At 43.8% G+C, this 18,681-nt stretch overlaps 1 protein-coding gene across 7 annotated transcripts in view; it reads right to left on the reverse strand.

Moving 5' to 3' along the window:
* The window catches only part of LOC144670419 (RING finger protein 214-like), a 48,333-nt gene that overhangs the window by 18,506 nt on the left and 11,146 nt on the right, over positions 1-18,681 (reverse strand). For all 7 annotated transcript variants that reach the window (XM_078532932.1, XM_078532923.1, XM_078532905.1 and 4 more), the window contains 5 exons: positions 17,576-18,098; positions 15,630-15,689; positions 14,961-15,101; positions 8,583-8,722; positions 954-1,022 (listed from right to left, as the gene is read on the reverse strand). In XM_078532932.1, the coding sequence (XP_078389058.1) occupies positions 954-1,022; positions 8,583-8,722; positions 14,961-15,101; positions 15,630-15,689; positions 17,576-18,098 (933 nt within the window). The remainder of the gene's footprint in view (positions 1-953; positions 1,023-8,582; positions 8,723-14,960; positions 15,102-15,629; positions 15,690-17,575; positions 18,099-18,681) is intronic.

The following is an 18,681-nucleotide window of genomic DNA, read 5'->3' on the forward strand; positions in this document are numbered from 1 at the left end:
ACAGTTAAATTACAATGGGAAAATAAAGTACAAATCTTAGAAATCTGAAATACAAACAAAACAAACTCAAAACACAATGAATCTTAGTTTCAAAGCAGAAAAGAAACATATCTTCCTGTTGTGTTATTTGACTCTATTTGAAATGTTATTCCACTGTTGCTCTCTACGGTACTCCCAGCATTTTCGGATTTAAAAATTAGGCAATGATGTTACAACAGGACAGAGTTTCTACTTTAGGGTTATCAGAGATCCAGGCTCAAACTGTGCTGGTTTTGCAATGCATTTTATCCCTCAATTTCTGCCCACGATCTCTTGCAATATTGCATGTAAAAATCCCCCATGAACCAGCACAACTGGATGATATTTCAGAACATAACAGAACAAAAAAAAATGTTGCTTTAAAACATATTCCTTGATATATTGAAGAATGCAGCTTAAAATGGGGTTATCACAAAAAATAAGGGTATTTAATCAGTGTCCTGTCTACTACTCACGAGCAACCAGATTGGAAAATGACTTCAAAAAATTATACAGAACTATTTTACTTTGGTATTTACAGTTGTTGGTTTCTTAATAAGTTTTTTAAAAAGTACATTCAAAAGCTTTTAACGTGTGCCAATAAAGTGTCCTCGTGCCCAAAAGAACCAGCTTAATTTGAAGAATCTCCTCAAAGGCTGGGAAATGGGCACAATTAGTGGAAACTCCCAATGGTGATTAATTTGATCCAGGGTTGGTGTCAGCTCTCAGTGCGATGCTTTCCCAATTAACACAAAAGATCTTGGCAACTTAACCTGCATTTAAAATTTTGTGATCACATGCACAGACTGTTCCCCGATTTTGGGCAAGTTGCACTGAACTAGACAGCGTTGCCATGGGGAAACTCAAAGGACGACATTTTTCAGCTTCATTAGCACAGAGTCTACATCAAGAAAAGCATTAAAGCAAAGGCTTACTTTTTGTCTGTTTGATTGCTGATCAGGATGGCCACCAGTTTGCCCTTTTCTTCTTGCTCTTTCATCAGCCTAGAAAGAAAGAGAGACTTGCTGTCAACTGACAGGTGTCAGGCTAGGCACAAAGAACAAGAGTCAATCTGAAAAGAAACAGGGAATGCTGGAAATACTCAGCAGGTCGGGCAGCATCAGTGGAGAGAGAGAGAGAGAGAGAGAAGAGTGAAGGCACAGTGCTAATGGACCTCACGACTGCCTACGACACGGTGTGGCACTCTGGCCTAAGCCTGACGTTGTCGGGAATGTTTCCAGCCTGGGTCAGGACAGCTGTAGAAACGCTCCTTCACAGCAGAGGATTCAGGCTCCACCTTGGGCAAGAGAGAAGTACATGGAGAAGACAGGCCAGCATGATACCACAGGGCTCAGTGCTAGCCCCAGTCCTGTTCAACGTGTATACAAGTGACCTGCCAACAACCACATCCCGCAAGTTCATCTATGCTGATGACATCGGTTGTGCCACCCAAGCTTCATCCTTGTGTACTTTGGGCCAGATCCTTAACAAAAGGACTTTACAAAGTTGACAGACATGGTGTCTCATGTTAAATCCCTCTAAAACCACACTCAGCGTGCTCCACCTCCACAATGCCAGTTCCAAAAAAGAATTGCATATCTACATGGATGGCCAGAGACTAAAGCACGATCCCAATCCAACATACTCGGGAGCGACTCTGGATAGAACTCTGTCTCCCTGGGAACATTTAAAGAAAATAGCAGCAAAGGTGAAAACCAGAAACAACCTACTAACCAAGCTTGCTGGGTCTACATGGGGAGCTGCTGCCACAACACTCCGGAGAACAGCACTTGTCCGATCATACTCCGCAGCAGAGTACCGTGCACCTATCTGGCATTGGTCATCATGCACACACCTTGACGACACTCAACTGAGTGCAACAGTGCGCAATTTAACTGGAACTCTCTGCTCAACACCTCTCCCCTGGCTTCCTGTCCTTCCAAACATCACTCCCCCCACTCATCTGCCAACTGGCGTAAACCCACGAGCTGGCTGAAAACAACTGGCCTGCACCTCACTTACCACTCCATGATGACCTGTTCAACCCATCTACTGACCGCCTTTCATCTCAGCGCTCCATATGGAGCACCCTTCCTGAGCAAAATCTAACTGCGGACATTCTTTAGATTGAGGAATGGGGAGCCACTAACAAGTTTCTTGTGACAAACCCCATCAGTCGAATAGCAGGCTTTGAACTACCACGGCAAGCATGGTCCTTCATAAATAGGTCCTGGACAGGCCTGGGTCCCTGTGCAGCCAACCTCCACCACTGGGGCCTCAGTACAAACCCCTTATGTACTTGTGGAGAGACACAAACAATGCTGCACAGACTAAATGCTTCACGTCCTTCCTCCAGTATGGCTGATGCAGCTTCCCTCAGTACCCTCGGACGCATCTCACCCAGTCCTGGTACCTTACCCATTTTAAGTAAAGATAGCCTTTCTAACACCACGTCCTTCTCAGTTATAAATCCTTTTAGTGTACCAGTTACCTCCTCTCTCCTGTGCAAGGAAATTATTGTGATCCTTTATAAAACACTGGTTCAGCCTCAACTGCAGTATTGTGACCAATTCTGGGTGCTGCTCTGTAGGAAGGGATGTGAAGTGAGGGGCCATAAACGAATTATGAGAATGGTTCTAGCAATGAGAGGCTTTAGTTATGTGGATAGATTAGAGAAGCTGGGGTTTTTCTTCCTGAAGAGGAGGGATGGCTGAGAGATTTGCTAGAAGTTTTCAAAATCATGAGGGTCTAGACAGAGTAAATAGGGAGAAACAGTCCCAATTGGTGGAAGGGTTAAGAAGCATCGGAACGCTCGCCCGATGTTATCACGCGCAATGTCGAGTCCGATCAGGCCAGATGCGCACCCGCGTTTAAAAATTCTGCCCAACGTGTGTAGAAACCTTAACATAACACAATAACTGATGGGAAATAACACTTCTGGTGCACAGGCAGAGCTTGGCTGTCTAAAGGAATAATTATTAGTTAACAGGGCCTTTTAGAGCTTAGAAAGACCACAGGTTTGACTTTTTTTAGTGAATGCAAAGCCCTGAAGCCTTCACATTTGCTGAGTTTAAGGCGATTAGCCCGCCACTTAGTCTGGGCAGCATTGTTTGTGTCTCTCCACACATGAAGACACAAGTGAAAAAAAAAACATAAGTCAGATTGTTTGTTCTAAAGCCAGATTTGTGGCAACTGTAACCTTACATAATGGAGTGGGAATGCCAATACCATGAAAACTAGCTTGCAGGAAGCAGAAGCCAACAGTGTTGGAGCACAGTGGGATATACAAACTGGAATATTACTGTTACTGTAATTAAATGCTCTCAAACTATCAAGTTCAGCAGCTCCTTGAAACCAGTACCTATTATAAAGCTCCTCAGGAACCCCTCCCCCTCTCTCCAACAATATATATATTATTGTGCACAAAGACTTGGGGCAGGATCTTCCAGTCGGTGAGCAGGGGTGGGGCCTGCTCGCATGTCTCCCCCCCACCACCAACAGGGGGAAAATTTTTCCCTTGGAATTTATTGCAGAAATCTCATCCTTTGAAGTAGTATTACTTCATAATCATAGAATGGTTACAGCACAGGAGACAGCCATTTGGCCCACTGTATCTGTGCTAGCTCCCTACAAGAACAACTTACCTAGTCCCACTCCTCCATCCTTTCCCTCTATCCCTACAATTTCCTCTCTTCAGATGCTTATCCAACTCGCTTTTGAAAGCCATAATGGAATCTTTCCCCACTACACTATCAGACAATACATTCCCGATCCTAACCTGTCAAGAAGATACAATAACCCTCGTAATATTACTGGAATTTATTGTGAAATATAGTAATAGTGGGATGCGTCTACAGGTGTCTGTGGGTGTTTGTAAGACTTAATTGAATTAGAGGCAGCTAGTCTGGGTACTTTGATACAAGAAGAAAAGTTAGATTTGATAGGTTTGAAATGTTAATTGGGCAAATATGGGGAAGCTTAGAAACATAGGTATCAAGGGGCATTTTGCATTTTTAAATAAACCAGGCCAGATTGTTTTCAAAGGAGGGGTGAAATGTGTCACCTAGCCAGGTGAAGTTTAGAAACAGTGTTTATTTTTCCCAAAGATTACTGGTAAAACTTAGTGCCATGAGAGGTTTTTATTATCAGGAAGATAAAGTCCAAAGACATAGTGAAACAATGGGTATTTGCATTCAAAAGGGGAAAATATGTATAAAGGAACAAAGGCTGTGTGTAAGGGTAGGCATTGAGATCTTACAAGTGTGTGAAAAGCCTTCAGCACCTATGCCTCAAGCTGTTGTCTCCAGGGGCTGAAGTGAAAAGAATTCACTTTGAACTAGACTTGTTCCGGGTATCATGTTTCTTTGCCTGGGTCTTCTAAAATCTGTGTGTCTTACTGTTGCCAGAAGTTATCATAGTAGTAATTTGTAGATCTATGTGCGTATTTAAAAATCATTTCTCTTATTAATAAATGTTAATCTAGCTTTGTAAAACCCCTAAGACTTGGTGGTCTTATTACTACTGAATTCAAGGCACGCGTCTCGAAATTTATACAAATTGAAAATTAGTTGTGACAGTTGTTTCAAGTTTCCCTCTGGGATTTGAACAGCTCAGCATTTACCATAACAAACCACTTGCTGCTTAAAAAACAATGTCCCCATTGCTTCTTTTACCATTCACCTCAAGTCTGCATCCTCTGCTTCTTAATCCTTCCACCAATGGGGACTGTTTCTCCCTATTTACTCTGTCTAGACCCTCATGATTTTGAAAATTTCTAGCAAATCTCTCAGCCATCCCTCCTCTTCAGGAAGAAAAACCCCAGCTTCTAATCTATCTACATAGCTAAAGCCTCTCATTGCTAGAACCATTCTCGTAAATCGTTTATGGCCCCTCACTTCACATCCTTCCTACAGTGCAGCACCCAGAATTGGTCACAATACTGCAGTTGAGGCTGAACCAGTGTTTTATAAAGGATCACAAATAATTTCCTTGCACAGGAGAGAGGAGGTAACTGGTACACTAAAAGGATTTATAACTGAGAAGGACGTGGTGTTGGAAAGGTTATCTTTACTTAAAATAGATAAGGCACCAGGACTGGGTGAGATGTGTCCAAGGGTACTGAGGGAAGCTGCATCAGCCAAACTGGAGGAAGGACGTGAAGGCATTGGAAAGAGTACAGAGGAGATTCACAAGAATAATTCCAGGGATAAAGAACTGTAGCTATGAGGATAGATTGGAGAGGTTGGGTCTGTTTTCCTTGAAGAGAATGCTGAGAGGAGGCTTGTTCAAGGTTCAAGGTATTCAAGATCCTGAGGGGTATGGACAGGATAAATAGTGGGAAACTGTTCCCACTCAAGAGAACATCAAGAATTAGAGGGCACAGATTTGAAATAATTGGCAAAAGGAGTAAATGTGATGCGAGGAAAACTTTTTTCACCCAGAGGGTGGTTGAAGTCTGGTACAAACTTCCTGCAAGGGTGGTGGAGGCATGTTCGATTGAGTTATTCAAAAGGGAATTGGATTGCTACCTGAAAAGAAAGAAAGAATGTGCAGGATTACGGGGATAAGGCAGGAGAGTGGGACTAGGTAGAATGCTCTCTCAGAGAGCCAGTGCAGACTTGATGGGCCGAATGGCCGCCTTCTGCACTGTAAAGATTCTGTGACATACACTACTTTGTAAGCACATAATAACATAATGCTTGGTCAAAGGGGTAAGTTAATATATGAGAATTTCAGTCCCAAACAACTCTCTTGCAACAGGGAAAAAGTCCAGGTCACATAGGGATGAATGGCCTGTTGCTCTGCTATGTTACACTCTGTTAAACTGTACTTAGTGCAAGAACTATCAGGAGGGGTTTTACACCTCAGAACTTTAGAACTTGCTCACCTCTAGAGTTGCGTCATTTCTACATCTGTGCACCAAAAGCCACATCAACGTTAAACAACACATTGCCCCCATGTCAATGTTTTTAATAGAATTCCCTGGCTGGAACACGATATTCCATCTAAAGGATATCGAAGGACAATTCGCACCCCAAATGTGAACCCGCTCCCCATCAATCAGAAAATAAAGCTGATTATCTCCACTTGGTAATGAGAGAGTTCAGCTTCATGTTACAAGAACAGCCATAACCAATTTCCTTTCACAAACAAGGAAAATAATGCAAGATTCTGAGAGGGAAATAAAAACAAAGGATGTAAGTGAAGTTACTGCAGGAAATCACCAAGGCTCCTTAGGCAGCACCTTCCAAATTCATGACCTCTACCATCTAGAAGGACAAGGGCAGCAGACAGATGGGAACACCACCACCTGCAAGTTCCTTCCAGGTCACTCACCATCCTGACTTGGAAATACATCACTGGTCCTTCACTGTCACTGGGTCAAAATCCTGGAACTCCCTTCCTAACAGTACGGTGGGTGTGCCTACACAACATGGACTGTAGCAGTTCATGAAGGCAGCTCACCACCACCTTCTCAAGGGCAATTAGTGGAAAGCAATAAATGCTGGCCTAGCGAGTGAAGCCCACATCCCATTGATTAATGAAAAAAGAGAAAAGTGTTTTGTTTCAGACAAATGGTGTTAGGAAATTCTTCTTCATGCAAACAGGGATCAATGTGTGAACTAAAATGTGCAGATGGAGCACTAAAAGTCCTGGAATCACTTAAGAAGCAACTGGAAACTCCTATGGGGAGGAGGAATATTAGGAATTCTGGAAGAATGAAATAGGCCTTGCTCATCAGTAATGGCCTTATCAACAACAATCTTGGATATTCCCATGGCGATCTCTCTACTAAGCTTTACTGCAATTTAATGCGAAGTTACACTGGGGCAAGGTTTAAAAGCCTTAGACACAGTCGACAGGCAGTTAGAAGCATCTCTGAAGAACTCCTTTAAAAACTTAAAGCTTCGGGATAGAAAGTGGCATTAGAAATTGTTCTAACTACAGAGAAAAACCTTGCAGTTTTAAAGCATTTCACACAGATTCCAGCTGCCAAAAAGTATTCGAGTTAATTTTTGATGAAAATCACATTTCTAAAATATATATCCCATTTCTTTGTCCCTAATAAAATCTCTAACTAGAGACTCCTTAGACCCAGCCTTTTGATCCATGGGGCAGGTGTGAAGGACTAACCTCCTGAGTCCACCAAGTCCTCACCTCAACAAAGGTGCTGGGTTCCCTGACGCTCGCTCAACACCAGTTAAAGTAAAAAACCTGAATGACCAGAAGGTTCAGGGCCTTATTTTCATATTTAAAGTGCAATGCACTTCGTTGAAGCAGATTGGCTGCTCATCCACCTTGAGGTTGCCAAGCCTCCAGGATTGGCCTGGAGTCTCCAGGGATTGAAGAACAATCTCCAGGACATTGCTGTGTACAATCCTGGAGAAATACCAGAGGGACGTTAAAAAAGTGTTTTTTTTGGTCACTTTCTTTGAAGATTTCTCTTTACTGGATATAAAAATGTTGAAAATTTGGCTGACAGTCAAGCATCATCCAATTTTGCAATGAGTCTTTTTGCTTCCCAAATGCCGTGGGAAGGCACAAGGATGGATGTGTTGGCTGGAGCATGGGGGCAAGTCATGTGATGAAGCCTCCAGAAATACATTTCATTACAGTTGGCAACCTTAACCCCTCTTCCTGCCTCAGCTCAAGCCCAAAATGGGCAGGCTAGAGGTGGGGTCTGGGTCATCAAACAGGTTTCTCAAACTTCTGCAACCCCACTCCACCCAAATTTGCCTGTTAATTTTTGAGAGGTTGAAATTCTCCCTCGGGTGTTGTGAAATTAAGTTTCCTGGGATTCAAATCCAGTTTCAGGGGCCCTTTGTTTATGAGATTTTAGTGTCATGTTTATTGGTGTCTGCCTCGTGGGGTTGAAGAGAAACGATGGAAGGAAGCTCCTGATATTTTGCCAGACCGCTGTGCTCAGTTCGCCGTGGAATTGAATGGAGAGTGAGGGCAGGAGGGGGTAGATTCTGTCGTTTGGACATTCAGGTTTGGAAAGGACGACAACATAAGGAGCCCATGGTTGCAATGAAGAGTGGCAAACTTGAAAACATCAACATCATATCAGAGTGGATACAGAGAGAGGTAGGGGGCATATCCGAGCTCTAGCCGAATAAAGCCAATATTCTAGCCTCAAACATCCCATTTCAATTCTTTAGGACTAAACATACTACCTACAACCCTTTCTCCCAGTACCATGTAATATCTGAAATGATTGTTCTGGCCTTTAGTCATAGAACCATGTTTATCTACTTTATGAATAAAGTTCCTTCAGATGTTTCCCTCTCCTCACACCCCATAGAGTGAAGAAACCCAACATCAAGTGGCACCTCTTACAGCTTCTCTCTCAAACTCATTTCCCTCATCTGTACAGTGTAGCCAAGGTCCGGACGGCCCCTTCAATCTAATAATTATTACATCAGTTATAATCGAAGAACTGCAAGGTCATGCAACTGTTTAACAATCCAGAATTCTTGTTATATAACAATATTGAAGCACTCCCACCTTGTTTCCTGTGCAAGACAACACCTCAAAATAAAACAGCAAAACATTTCTTGTACCGTTTCCCATTTTCATAAAGCCTTGCAACTTCGTTCTTCAACTCTTGCTCTTTTTGAACAAACTCTTTCTTCTCTTTTTCGGATTTCTTCTTCAGTTCTTCCAATTTTACCTTCATCTCTTGGACCTGCTTAACATTGTCCTGCATTGTCGGGTTAAAAACAAAAATCATTCACAGGTCAGTCCTGCAAAATTGGCTGTCACGCAAAAATTAATCATCTTTCTTCAAAGCAGTTTCACTTGTAGCAATAAAAAAACAAAAATGCTGGAAAAGCTCAGCAGGAGGTCTGGCAGCATCTGTGGAGAGAGAAACAGAGTTAACATTTCGAGTCCATACGACTCTTATATTCAGAGCTCTGAAGAAAAGTCATATGGACTCGAAACGTTAACTCCACAGATGTTGCCAGGCCTGCTGAGTTTTTCCAGCATTTTTATTTCAGATTTCCAATATCCACAGTATTTTACTTTCATTTTTAGCAATTTGCTTTGCATCATGGAATAATTTAGTTTAAACTGCAAATGCTGAAGGCATTATCAGTAAAAAAAAGTGATTGACCTTGGTGGTAGGAACTGAATTATCATGAGAGGTAGCACAACAGCTGTGGGCGTTTCACATGTAACTGGCCCAGGGTTAATGCTCTGAGGTCCTGGGTTCAGATCCCACTGTGGCTGACAGTGGAATTTGAATTCAATAAACATCTGGAATTAAAAGTCTAAGGGTGACTATGAAAGCATTGTCTTGTCGTAAACACCCATCTGGTTCACTACTGCCCCTTAGGGAGGGATATCTGCCATTCTAACCTTGTCTGGCCTACATGTGACTCCAGATCCACAGCAATGTAGTTGGCTCGTAACAGCCCTCTGAAATAGCCTAGAAAGCCACTCAGTTGTATCAAACTGCTAGAAAGTCAACAAGCAATGAAACCAGAAGGACTACCCAGCATCGACCTAGGCACCAGAAACGGCGATGGGAAACTCAGCCCTGTGACCCTGCAAAGTCCTCCTTATTAACGTCTGGGGGCTTGTGCCAAAATTGGGAGAGGTGTCTCACAGACTAGTCAAGAAACAGCCTGACACAGTCATCCTTACAGAATCATATCTTATAGATATGTCCCAGACATCACCATCCCCATCCCTGGGTATGTCCTGTCTCACTGACAGGACAGACCCAGCAGAGGTGGTGGTACAGCGGTATACAGTTGGGAGGGAGTTGCCTTGGGAGTCCTCAACATTGACTCTGGAACCCATGAAGTCTCATGGCATCAGGTCAAACAAGCAAATCTCCTGCTGATTACCACGTACCATTCCCCCCTCAGCTGATGAATCAGTGCTCCTTCATGTTGATCACCACTTGGAGGGAGCACTAAGGGTGGTAAGGGCACAGAATGTACTCTGGGTGGGGTCCATCACCAAGAGTGGCTCGGTAGCACCACCACAGACCGAGCTGGAGGAGTCCTAGAGGACATAGCTGCTAGACTGGGTCTGCGGCAGGTGGTGAGGGAACTAACAAGATGGAAAAACATACTTGACTTCATCCTCACCAACCTGCCTGTTGCAGATGCATCTGTCCATGACAGTATTGGTAGGAGTGACCAACGCATAGTCCTTGTGGAGACGAAGTCCCGTCTTCACATCAAGGATACCGTCCATCATGTTGTGTGACACTACCACTGTGCTAAATGGGATAGATTTCAAACAGATCTCGCAATTCAAGACTGGGCAACCATGGGGGTGCTGTGGGCCATCAAGAGCAGCAGAACTGCACTTAGCCACAATCTGTAACCTCATGGCCTGGCATATCCCCCACTCTACCATTACCATCAAGCCAGGGGATCAAACCTGGTTCAATGAAGAGAGGAGGGCTTGCCAGGGGCAGCAAAATGAAATGTCAACTTGGTGAAGCTATAACACCGGACTACTTGTGTACCAAACAGCATAAGCAGCAAGCAACAGACAGAGCCAAGCGATTCCACAAACAACAGAACAGATCTAGGCTCTGCAGTCCTGTCCCATCCAGTCAAGAATGGTGGTGGACAATTAAGCAACTCACTGGAGCAGGTGGCGCCACAAATGTCCCTAAACTCAATGATGGGGGAGCCCAGCACATCAGTGCAAAAGACAAGGCTGAAGCATCTGTTACAATCTTCAGACCAAAGTGCTGAGTGGATGATCCATCTCAGCCTCCTCCTGAGGTCCCCAGCATCACAGATACCAGTCTTCAGCCAATTCGTTTCACTCCATGTTATGACTGATGCAGTTGGTAAAGCGGAGTTATTTAAAAATCCCAGAGGAAAACTTTAAACAACTGTCATAACCTATAGTTCTAAGTGTTATCTTTGAGATGCAACTCTAAATTCAGGAATCAGACCACCAGTTCAAGGTTTTACATTAAACTAAATGAAACGTTTTATTAATTTAACAGGTTAAAATATGTATACACATGGCTACAAATTACTATGATCATAACTTCTAAAAAATTCCCAAACTAATCTCCATTAAGGCAACAGCAACCCACAGACTTAACCAGACACCAAGGAAAGGTATTTTCACCTTACAAATTCAAAATGAGGTTCTCTACACTTTGGTTCCTGTGGAGATAGTTGGAGGCTTACAGCTGCCTTTTCATCTCTCATTGCCTCTGATCTGCGCATACAAAACTGCTGGAGTTATACCTACCACTCCCATTGAATGTAAATTCTCATTGCATCTGAACTAAATCTCTATAACAATAAAACCCCTTTCATAGCACCAATCTATTAGTAATATAAACATATTATCTGGTATCTGCTAGATAGGTCAGTTTTCACCCCACTTCTTGAATGCTGTATTCAAAAAATGCAAATACACGCTATCTCTCTTGCATATCAAAACTAGTACACATCAAAGCACCCAGACTAGCTGGCTTTAATCCAATTAAAACACGCCTACAGACTAAACATCTATTTTAAAAGAAAAATATTTTCCAATAACATTATATACATTAATAGCTTCATGACACTCCATGTGATATCAAGAAACGGCTAAATGCACTGGATACTGCAAAGGCTATGGGACCTGACTATATTCCAGCAATAGTACTGAACACTTGTGCACCAGAGTTTGCTGCACCCGTAGCCAAGCTGTTCCGGTACAGCTACAACACTGGCATCTACCCGGCAATGTGGAAAATTGCCCAGGCACATCCTGTACACAAAAAGCAGGACAAATCCAACCCGGCCAATTACTGCCCTAACAGTCTACTCTCCATCATCAGTAAAGTGATGGAAGGGGTCATCAACAGTGCTATCAAGCTGCACTAGCTCAGCAATAACCTGTTCACTGACGCCCAGTTTAGGTTCTGCCAGGGTCACTCAGCTCGTGACCTCATTACAGCCTTGGTTTAAAACATGGACAAAAGAGCTGAACTCCAGAGGCGAGGTGAGGTGACAGTGACTGTCCTTCACAGCAAGGCAGCATTTGAATGAGTGCAGCATAAAGGAACCCAAGCAAAACTGGAGTCAATGGGAATCAGGGGGAAAACTCTCTGCTGGTTGGAGTCATACCTAGCATAAAGCCAGACAGTTGTGGTTGTTGGAGGTCAATCATCTCAGTTCCAGAATATCACTGCAGGAGTTCCTCAGGGTAGTGTCCTAGGTCCAACCATCTTCAGCTGCTTCATCAATGACCTTCCTTCCATCATAAGGTCAGCAATGAGGATGTTCACTGATGATAGCACAATGTTCAGCACCATTTGGAACTCCACAGATACTGAAGCAGCCCATGTTCTAATGCAGCATGACCTGAACAATATCCAGGCTTGGGCTGATAAGTGGCAAGTAACATTCGTGCCACACAAGTGCCAGGCAATGACCATCTCCAACAAGAGAGAATCTAACCATCACCACTTGACATTCAATGGCATTACCACCACTGAATCCCCCACTCTCAATATCCTGGAGGTTACGATTGACCAAAAACTGAACTGGACTGGCCATATAAATACTGTGGCTGCAACAGCAGGTCAGAGGCTAAGAATCCTGTGACAAGTAACTCACCTCCTCAGTCCCCAAAGCCTGTCCACCATCTACAAGGCACAAGTCAGGAGTGCGATGGAATATTCCTCACTTGACTGGACGAGTGCAGCTCCTACAACACTCAAGAAGATTGACATCATCCAGGACAAAGCAGCCCACTTGATTGGCACCACATCCACAAACATTTACTCCCTCCACCGCCTATGCACAGTGGCAGCAGTGTGTACCATCTACAAGATGCACTGCAGGAAGGGTCCTCAGGCAGCACTTTCCAAACCCATGACCACTACCATCTAGAAGGACAAGGGCAGCAGGCACATCACTCACTGGAAGTTCCCCTCCAAGCCACTCACCATCCTGACCGGGAAACCTATCGCTGTTCCTTCACTGTCACTGGGTCAAACTCCTGGAACTCCCTCCCTAATAGCACTGTGGGTGTACTACACCACAGGGACTACAGCAGTCCGGTCTAAGAAGGCAGCTCACCACCACAAGGGTAATTAGGGATGGACAATAAATGCTGGCCTATCTAACAACGCCAACACCCCTTGAACACATTTTTAAAAATCCTATGACTGTTCAGCTGCAACACTGAATCAACTCTTGGTCAGTCCACTAATGGCTCATTTCTAATTCCGACAGAATCACAAAATGTTTCTGCAATTCTGCACTAGGGTCCCACGTGGAGATATCCCATTTGTATCCTGTGCACTTGGTTTTATTCTGTGCCTTAGATTGGTGCTTGTGTGGACAGTCTGACAGCCGTAACATTAGTCAGTTCTTCAACAAGATCATCAACATTTGCCGGGTGAAACAAAAAAGCAGCTCAACAGAAAACTGAATGAAGAAAACTCATTAACAATTAGTAACTTTTTGAGCTTTGAAAGAGACATTCCATTGTATTTATAGTGACTATCAAGATCAAGGTCAACAGCTACGGTACTGTTGCTAGCCAGGCAGAAGCTTGGAAAGAACTGAAATAATCTTAACTTTCTAAGGATTAAAACTAACTCTGGGTTGACTTAAAAGTGGCCCATGTGTCACCTTTCTGTGGAGTGAGATCCCAAGCAGCGTGAAACCCCAGAGGCAGGAGGCTAACTCCAGTTGCTACTTTTGTGCTGCTTCTCTGTGGAATAAGGATTAATACAGCAATAAGGATTAATTTTAGCATTGCTTCAAAGCCACTTCACAACATATGCAACAGTCTCAGTACAAACATTCTCTGCTACAAAAACAAGAGACGCTTCTCACTTGAATAGTAGCCTTTACTCCCTTCTGACTCTCAGTACAATTCACATTTTATCAGTGAAGAATGTGGATATGTCATTTTCAGTTAATGGTACTCCAAATACCTGTAACCTGATTACTAGTTCATAGACAGTTGGGAGTTTGAAATCCACTCTAAGCTCCACTTTTAAAAAATGTTATGCAACATTTTAAAAATTCATTCTCGAGATAAGGTCGTCACTAGCAAGGGCAGCGTTTGATGTCCATCCTTAGTTGACCTTGAGAAGGTGGTGGTGAACTGCCTTCTTGAATCGTCCCAATCTATATGCTGAAGGTACATCCAAAGTGCTGTTGGTAGATAGTCCATAATTTTAAACACAGCGACAGTAAAGGAATAACCAGGAAACGGACAAGTCAGAATGGTGGGTTAGTTGGATGGGGACATGGAGGTGATAGTGCTCCCACACACTTTTTGCTGTGGTCTTTCTAGGTGCTGGAGGTTTTGGGTTGTTGAAGGTGCCTATATGCTGGGTATGAATGCAGCCACTGGAGTTTTCCCACTGACTTCAGTCAATTGCAAAAATAATAATGCTAAAAATAGTACTTTTAAATTATACAATCATTACAGCAAAAGATCTTAAAAATATTCCATTGCATGAAGTATTGTAAGGGTGCAATGATTATGAGCATGCATACCAACATGGAAATCAAATCAATGTCTGTATTACATCCTCAAGTACTGGTGTGGGGCATGAGACCACAAATTTCTGATTCCTGCAACGCAACTCAACACAACACAGCACAAGATAAACTCCTTCTGCCTATTGTACTGGGGCCAATATTTATCCCTTAATCAACATCCTGTGACTGTTGAGCTGCAACACTGAATCAACCCTCAGTCAGTCCACTAATGGCTCATTTCTAATTCCGACAGAATCTTAACCAACATCAAAGAAACTGATCATTATCACATTGCTGTTTGTGAGCGCCTGCCATGTGCAAACTGGCTGCCACATTTCCCACATTACATTAGTGACTACACTTCAGTAAAGTGCTTCATTGGCTGTAAAGGGTTTTGGGAAGCCTTGAAATCAGGAAGGGTGTCAATTAAATATGAATCTCTTTCGATTCGCGTTTTACCTGGTAAATGTTCTCCTCCTCCTCCTGTCGCTGCTGAAGCCGTCGGACTTTGACTTGGAGCTGGTTCTCCATCTGCGTCTGTCGATCCAACACTTCCTGGTATCTGTCCTTCAAAACCTCCCGTTCAGCTGTCACTTCGTTCTGAAGCAGTCCCACAAGGGTCAGATTAAGAAAATGCATTGCCTCACCGCACACAGAGCAAACCCTTTCTGCTACGTGTATGTAACCGTGTTTCGCAAAGCCCTGCCTTTGACGTTAAAAACACTAGAAACAGCCAGATTGGGTCAGTCGATAATGATTCAACCCTAAACAGAGAGCCCAAAGACAACATTAAGGGTGGCTGCTTCACATGGTTTTAAATGGATATGCTAAATGATTTGGCACAGGATAACCATTTGCTGGCAAATGTTGCCATCCCTACATCCAGCAATTTTCTAGACCAACTAAAAACAAGTCTTGAAAGTGTGAAAATGCTGATTTCTGCGATAACCAACCATCTGCCTCAGCAAATCACTTGCCCAACTGATGCATGGATTTTGGCAACCTTACCCCATGAATTGAGTGGACGTTGTAAAACCTCCCTGATCTCTGCAAAGTGCAGGAATAAGGAAAGGGAATGACTGAACTCTGGGACCCAGCAGTACAGTTAAGTCAGCAGTACTTACTTACCATGTACCTTTCAACATCCTGGTCTGTATTGACCACTGCATCTGCAGTGACACGGTCTGTCTGCAATGGAAAACAGATTGCTTAGGTTCCAGTGCTGAGCAGATTTAGGAATTAGTCACGGTAAAGGTTGTAAATTCACTTAAAATAAATCAAATGGTCTTGCATAAAAATCAAAAGGAAGCTTAATGGCATCATGAGCTGCAATGGAACCATGAACAACACGCTATTCAGGAATCTTGCGATCTATACTTAATTTTTCCAAAGTGAAGTGTCTTAAAAGGAGGAAAGCGACATAGCAAGGTGTAGGGCCTAGACAACCAAAGGTGTGACTGCTAATGGTGAAGTGTTTAAATTGAGGATGTGCTCAAAAGGCCAGGATTAGAGGAACGCAGGTGTGACAGAAGGTTGAGGGACTGGAAGAGATTACAGGGATAGCGAGGAGCGAGAGAATTGGGTGGGGGGGGGGGGTGGGTTTGAAAGCAAGATTGAGAATTTTAAAATCAAGACATTTAAAACTGAGCACAGAGTGACCCACTCTTGGGAAATAAATTAAGGGACGCTTCAGGGGAGGGGGGGTTGGCTGGTGAACCCATGAGCATGCTGGAGTGGGGTGCTTTTAAATCTGAGAGAGCGGGTTGGGAGGAATGGTGGTGGGGGGAGAGTGAACCAGTGAGGGGGTTGCTGGCAGCATCTTAACAAACCTGTCGGAGCAGACCGCAGGGAGGAGAGCACAGTGGACACGGGCAGGTGGGTTCTGTGCACATGCAAAGTTCAATCAACGTAAATACGGGACAAAATGTGTCTTGGGCAGGTCTGACCCAGGACACAGGACAATCGCGCCAAATGTGGGACAGTCCAGGGCAGCTGGTAACCTGCTTGATTGGGATCCAATGTAGGTTAGCGAGCTCAGCGGGGATAGGGGAACAGGACTTAAAGAGTTAAGACAGGGGCAGCAGAATTTTGGATGACCTCATGTTTACAGAGGGTAGAATGAGACACACCAGCCAGGGGTGTGTTGGAATAGTCTTGTCTAGAGCTAACGATGGCATGAATGAGGCTTACAGCAACAGATGAGCTGAGAGAGGGGTGACGTCAGGTGATGTTATCGAGGTGAAAGTGGGTGGTCTTAGTGACGGCGTGAACGTGGGATCGGAAATTCATCACAGGTTCAAAAATGACACCAAGGTTAAAAACAGCCTAATTTAACCTCACGCCGTTGCCAGGGAGGAGGAGGGAGTCAGTAGCTAGGGAATGGAGTTTGGAACATGGACCGAAAACAGGACCATCAGTCTTCCCAATATTTAATTGGAGGAAATTTCTGCTCATCCAATACTGGATGTCGGATGAGCAGTCTCATAATTTAGCAACAGTGGAGAAGTTGGGAGAGGCGGTAGTGAGTAGAACTGGGTGTCATCAGCGTACATGATAAAACTAACTCTGTGCCTTCCAATGGTACAGACGAGGGGCAACATGTAGACAAAAAATAGAAGAGCCCAAGGGCAGATTCTTGGGAGACACCAGAGATAATGGTACAGGATCAAGAAGAGAAGCCATTGAAGGTGATTCACTGGCTACAATTAGATAGATAAGAATGGAACCACCCTCTGGACGACAATGGAGAGGTTGGAGGGTGGTACAGTCAACTGTATCAAAAGCTGCAGACAGGTCGCGAAGGAAGGGGAGAGAAAGTTTACCTTTGTCACAGTCACACGGGATGCCATTTGCGGCTTTGATAAAAGCTGTTTCAACACTGTGGCAGGGGCAGAAACCTAATCGGAGGGTTTCATATCCAAAGACAGTACTTCTGACAGTGCAGTACTCACCTCAGAACTGCACTGCAAATGTCAGCTTAGGCTTAGTGCTCAAAATCCTGCTGTGGGGCTTCAATGACTCAATGATAATATATGACACGCCTATTGCCTGTGTACATTCTGACTTAGCCTTACCTGCGCTGAAGAATCTGTTAATGACTTCAATGTTGGCAATTGTTGCAAACTATTGTGCTCTGTGTCCAGGTCGCCATTTGGTTCCTCTTTATATAGCGTTTTTCCCACCATCTCTTCGCTGGTTGGCACTGCGTCACCAGTGCTCCACTTCTCTCTACTTTGCCCACAACTAGCTGTTGGCTCAGTGTATCTTAATGATTCATGAAGAAGTGCCTTTGGGAACTGGCCCTCTGGGGTATCAGTCAGCCAACTCCGCCCTATGTAGTTTGTCATATAAGGAAGCAGGGTTTCTCTATAATTAATACAGTGCGCGGACCGCTGGACTCCATGTACCAGTTCAGGCACAGTATGGGCATCGGGTACATAATCAGCAAGATCTTCCTCTGCACTGTTTTCTGGGTCAGATTCATAGATATCATCAAAGTCCTGTGTGGGTGATCCAGGATACTGTACAGCAGTGAACGCAGTGGGCTCTAAAGCTGCGAGAGGAGGCTGTTGTTCAGGCGAAGACAGATCAGAATCACTGGGGAAGAAAACAAACAAATATGTATGCGTTACAAATTATGCATATTTGTAAAAATATTGTTTAAACTACCAGCATCAATTTGGTTTTAGGCGAATTAAAATTGAATATCCAATCATCCACAAGTCAGAAGGAAACTAAGATTTCCTCTCCAATGACATGCCGTTAAAATAATTTAAACACAGTAGACCAACACTGTCCTTTTTTCACCTCTGACCAAGGAATAAGCTTACCCTCTTTCAGTGAGGTCACAAAATTAACAGGAAAATAATTTTATTTGGACTGAAGGCACCTTAGGCTGAACGCATGCTACATTTGAATCCTGTGCTCACCTAAATTGACAAACCCAAGGGCAACTCAAAAAGGAATTCTATCAAACTTTTTCTCTTTCGTCTGCTCTTATGCCCCAGAAAAAAAAAAGCAGCACTCTTGGGGCAGAAGTGCCAGCGAACAGGCTGTTCCCACGTCTGCCACACTTCTCAAGCTCCCACTCCGGAGGCTCCTGCTGTGCTCTTCACTTCCCTCCAACCAGAAAGGGCAAAGCACACAAGCTCTGATTGTAGAGTCCGCATCCAACACCATA

Source organism: Cetorhinus maximus, chromosome 2, assembly GCF_964194155.1.
Source record: "Cetorhinus maximus chromosome 2, sCetMax3.hap1.1, whole genome shotgun sequence".
NCBI lineage: Eukaryota > Metazoa > Chordata > Chondrichthyes > Lamniformes > Cetorhinidae > Cetorhinus > Cetorhinus maximus.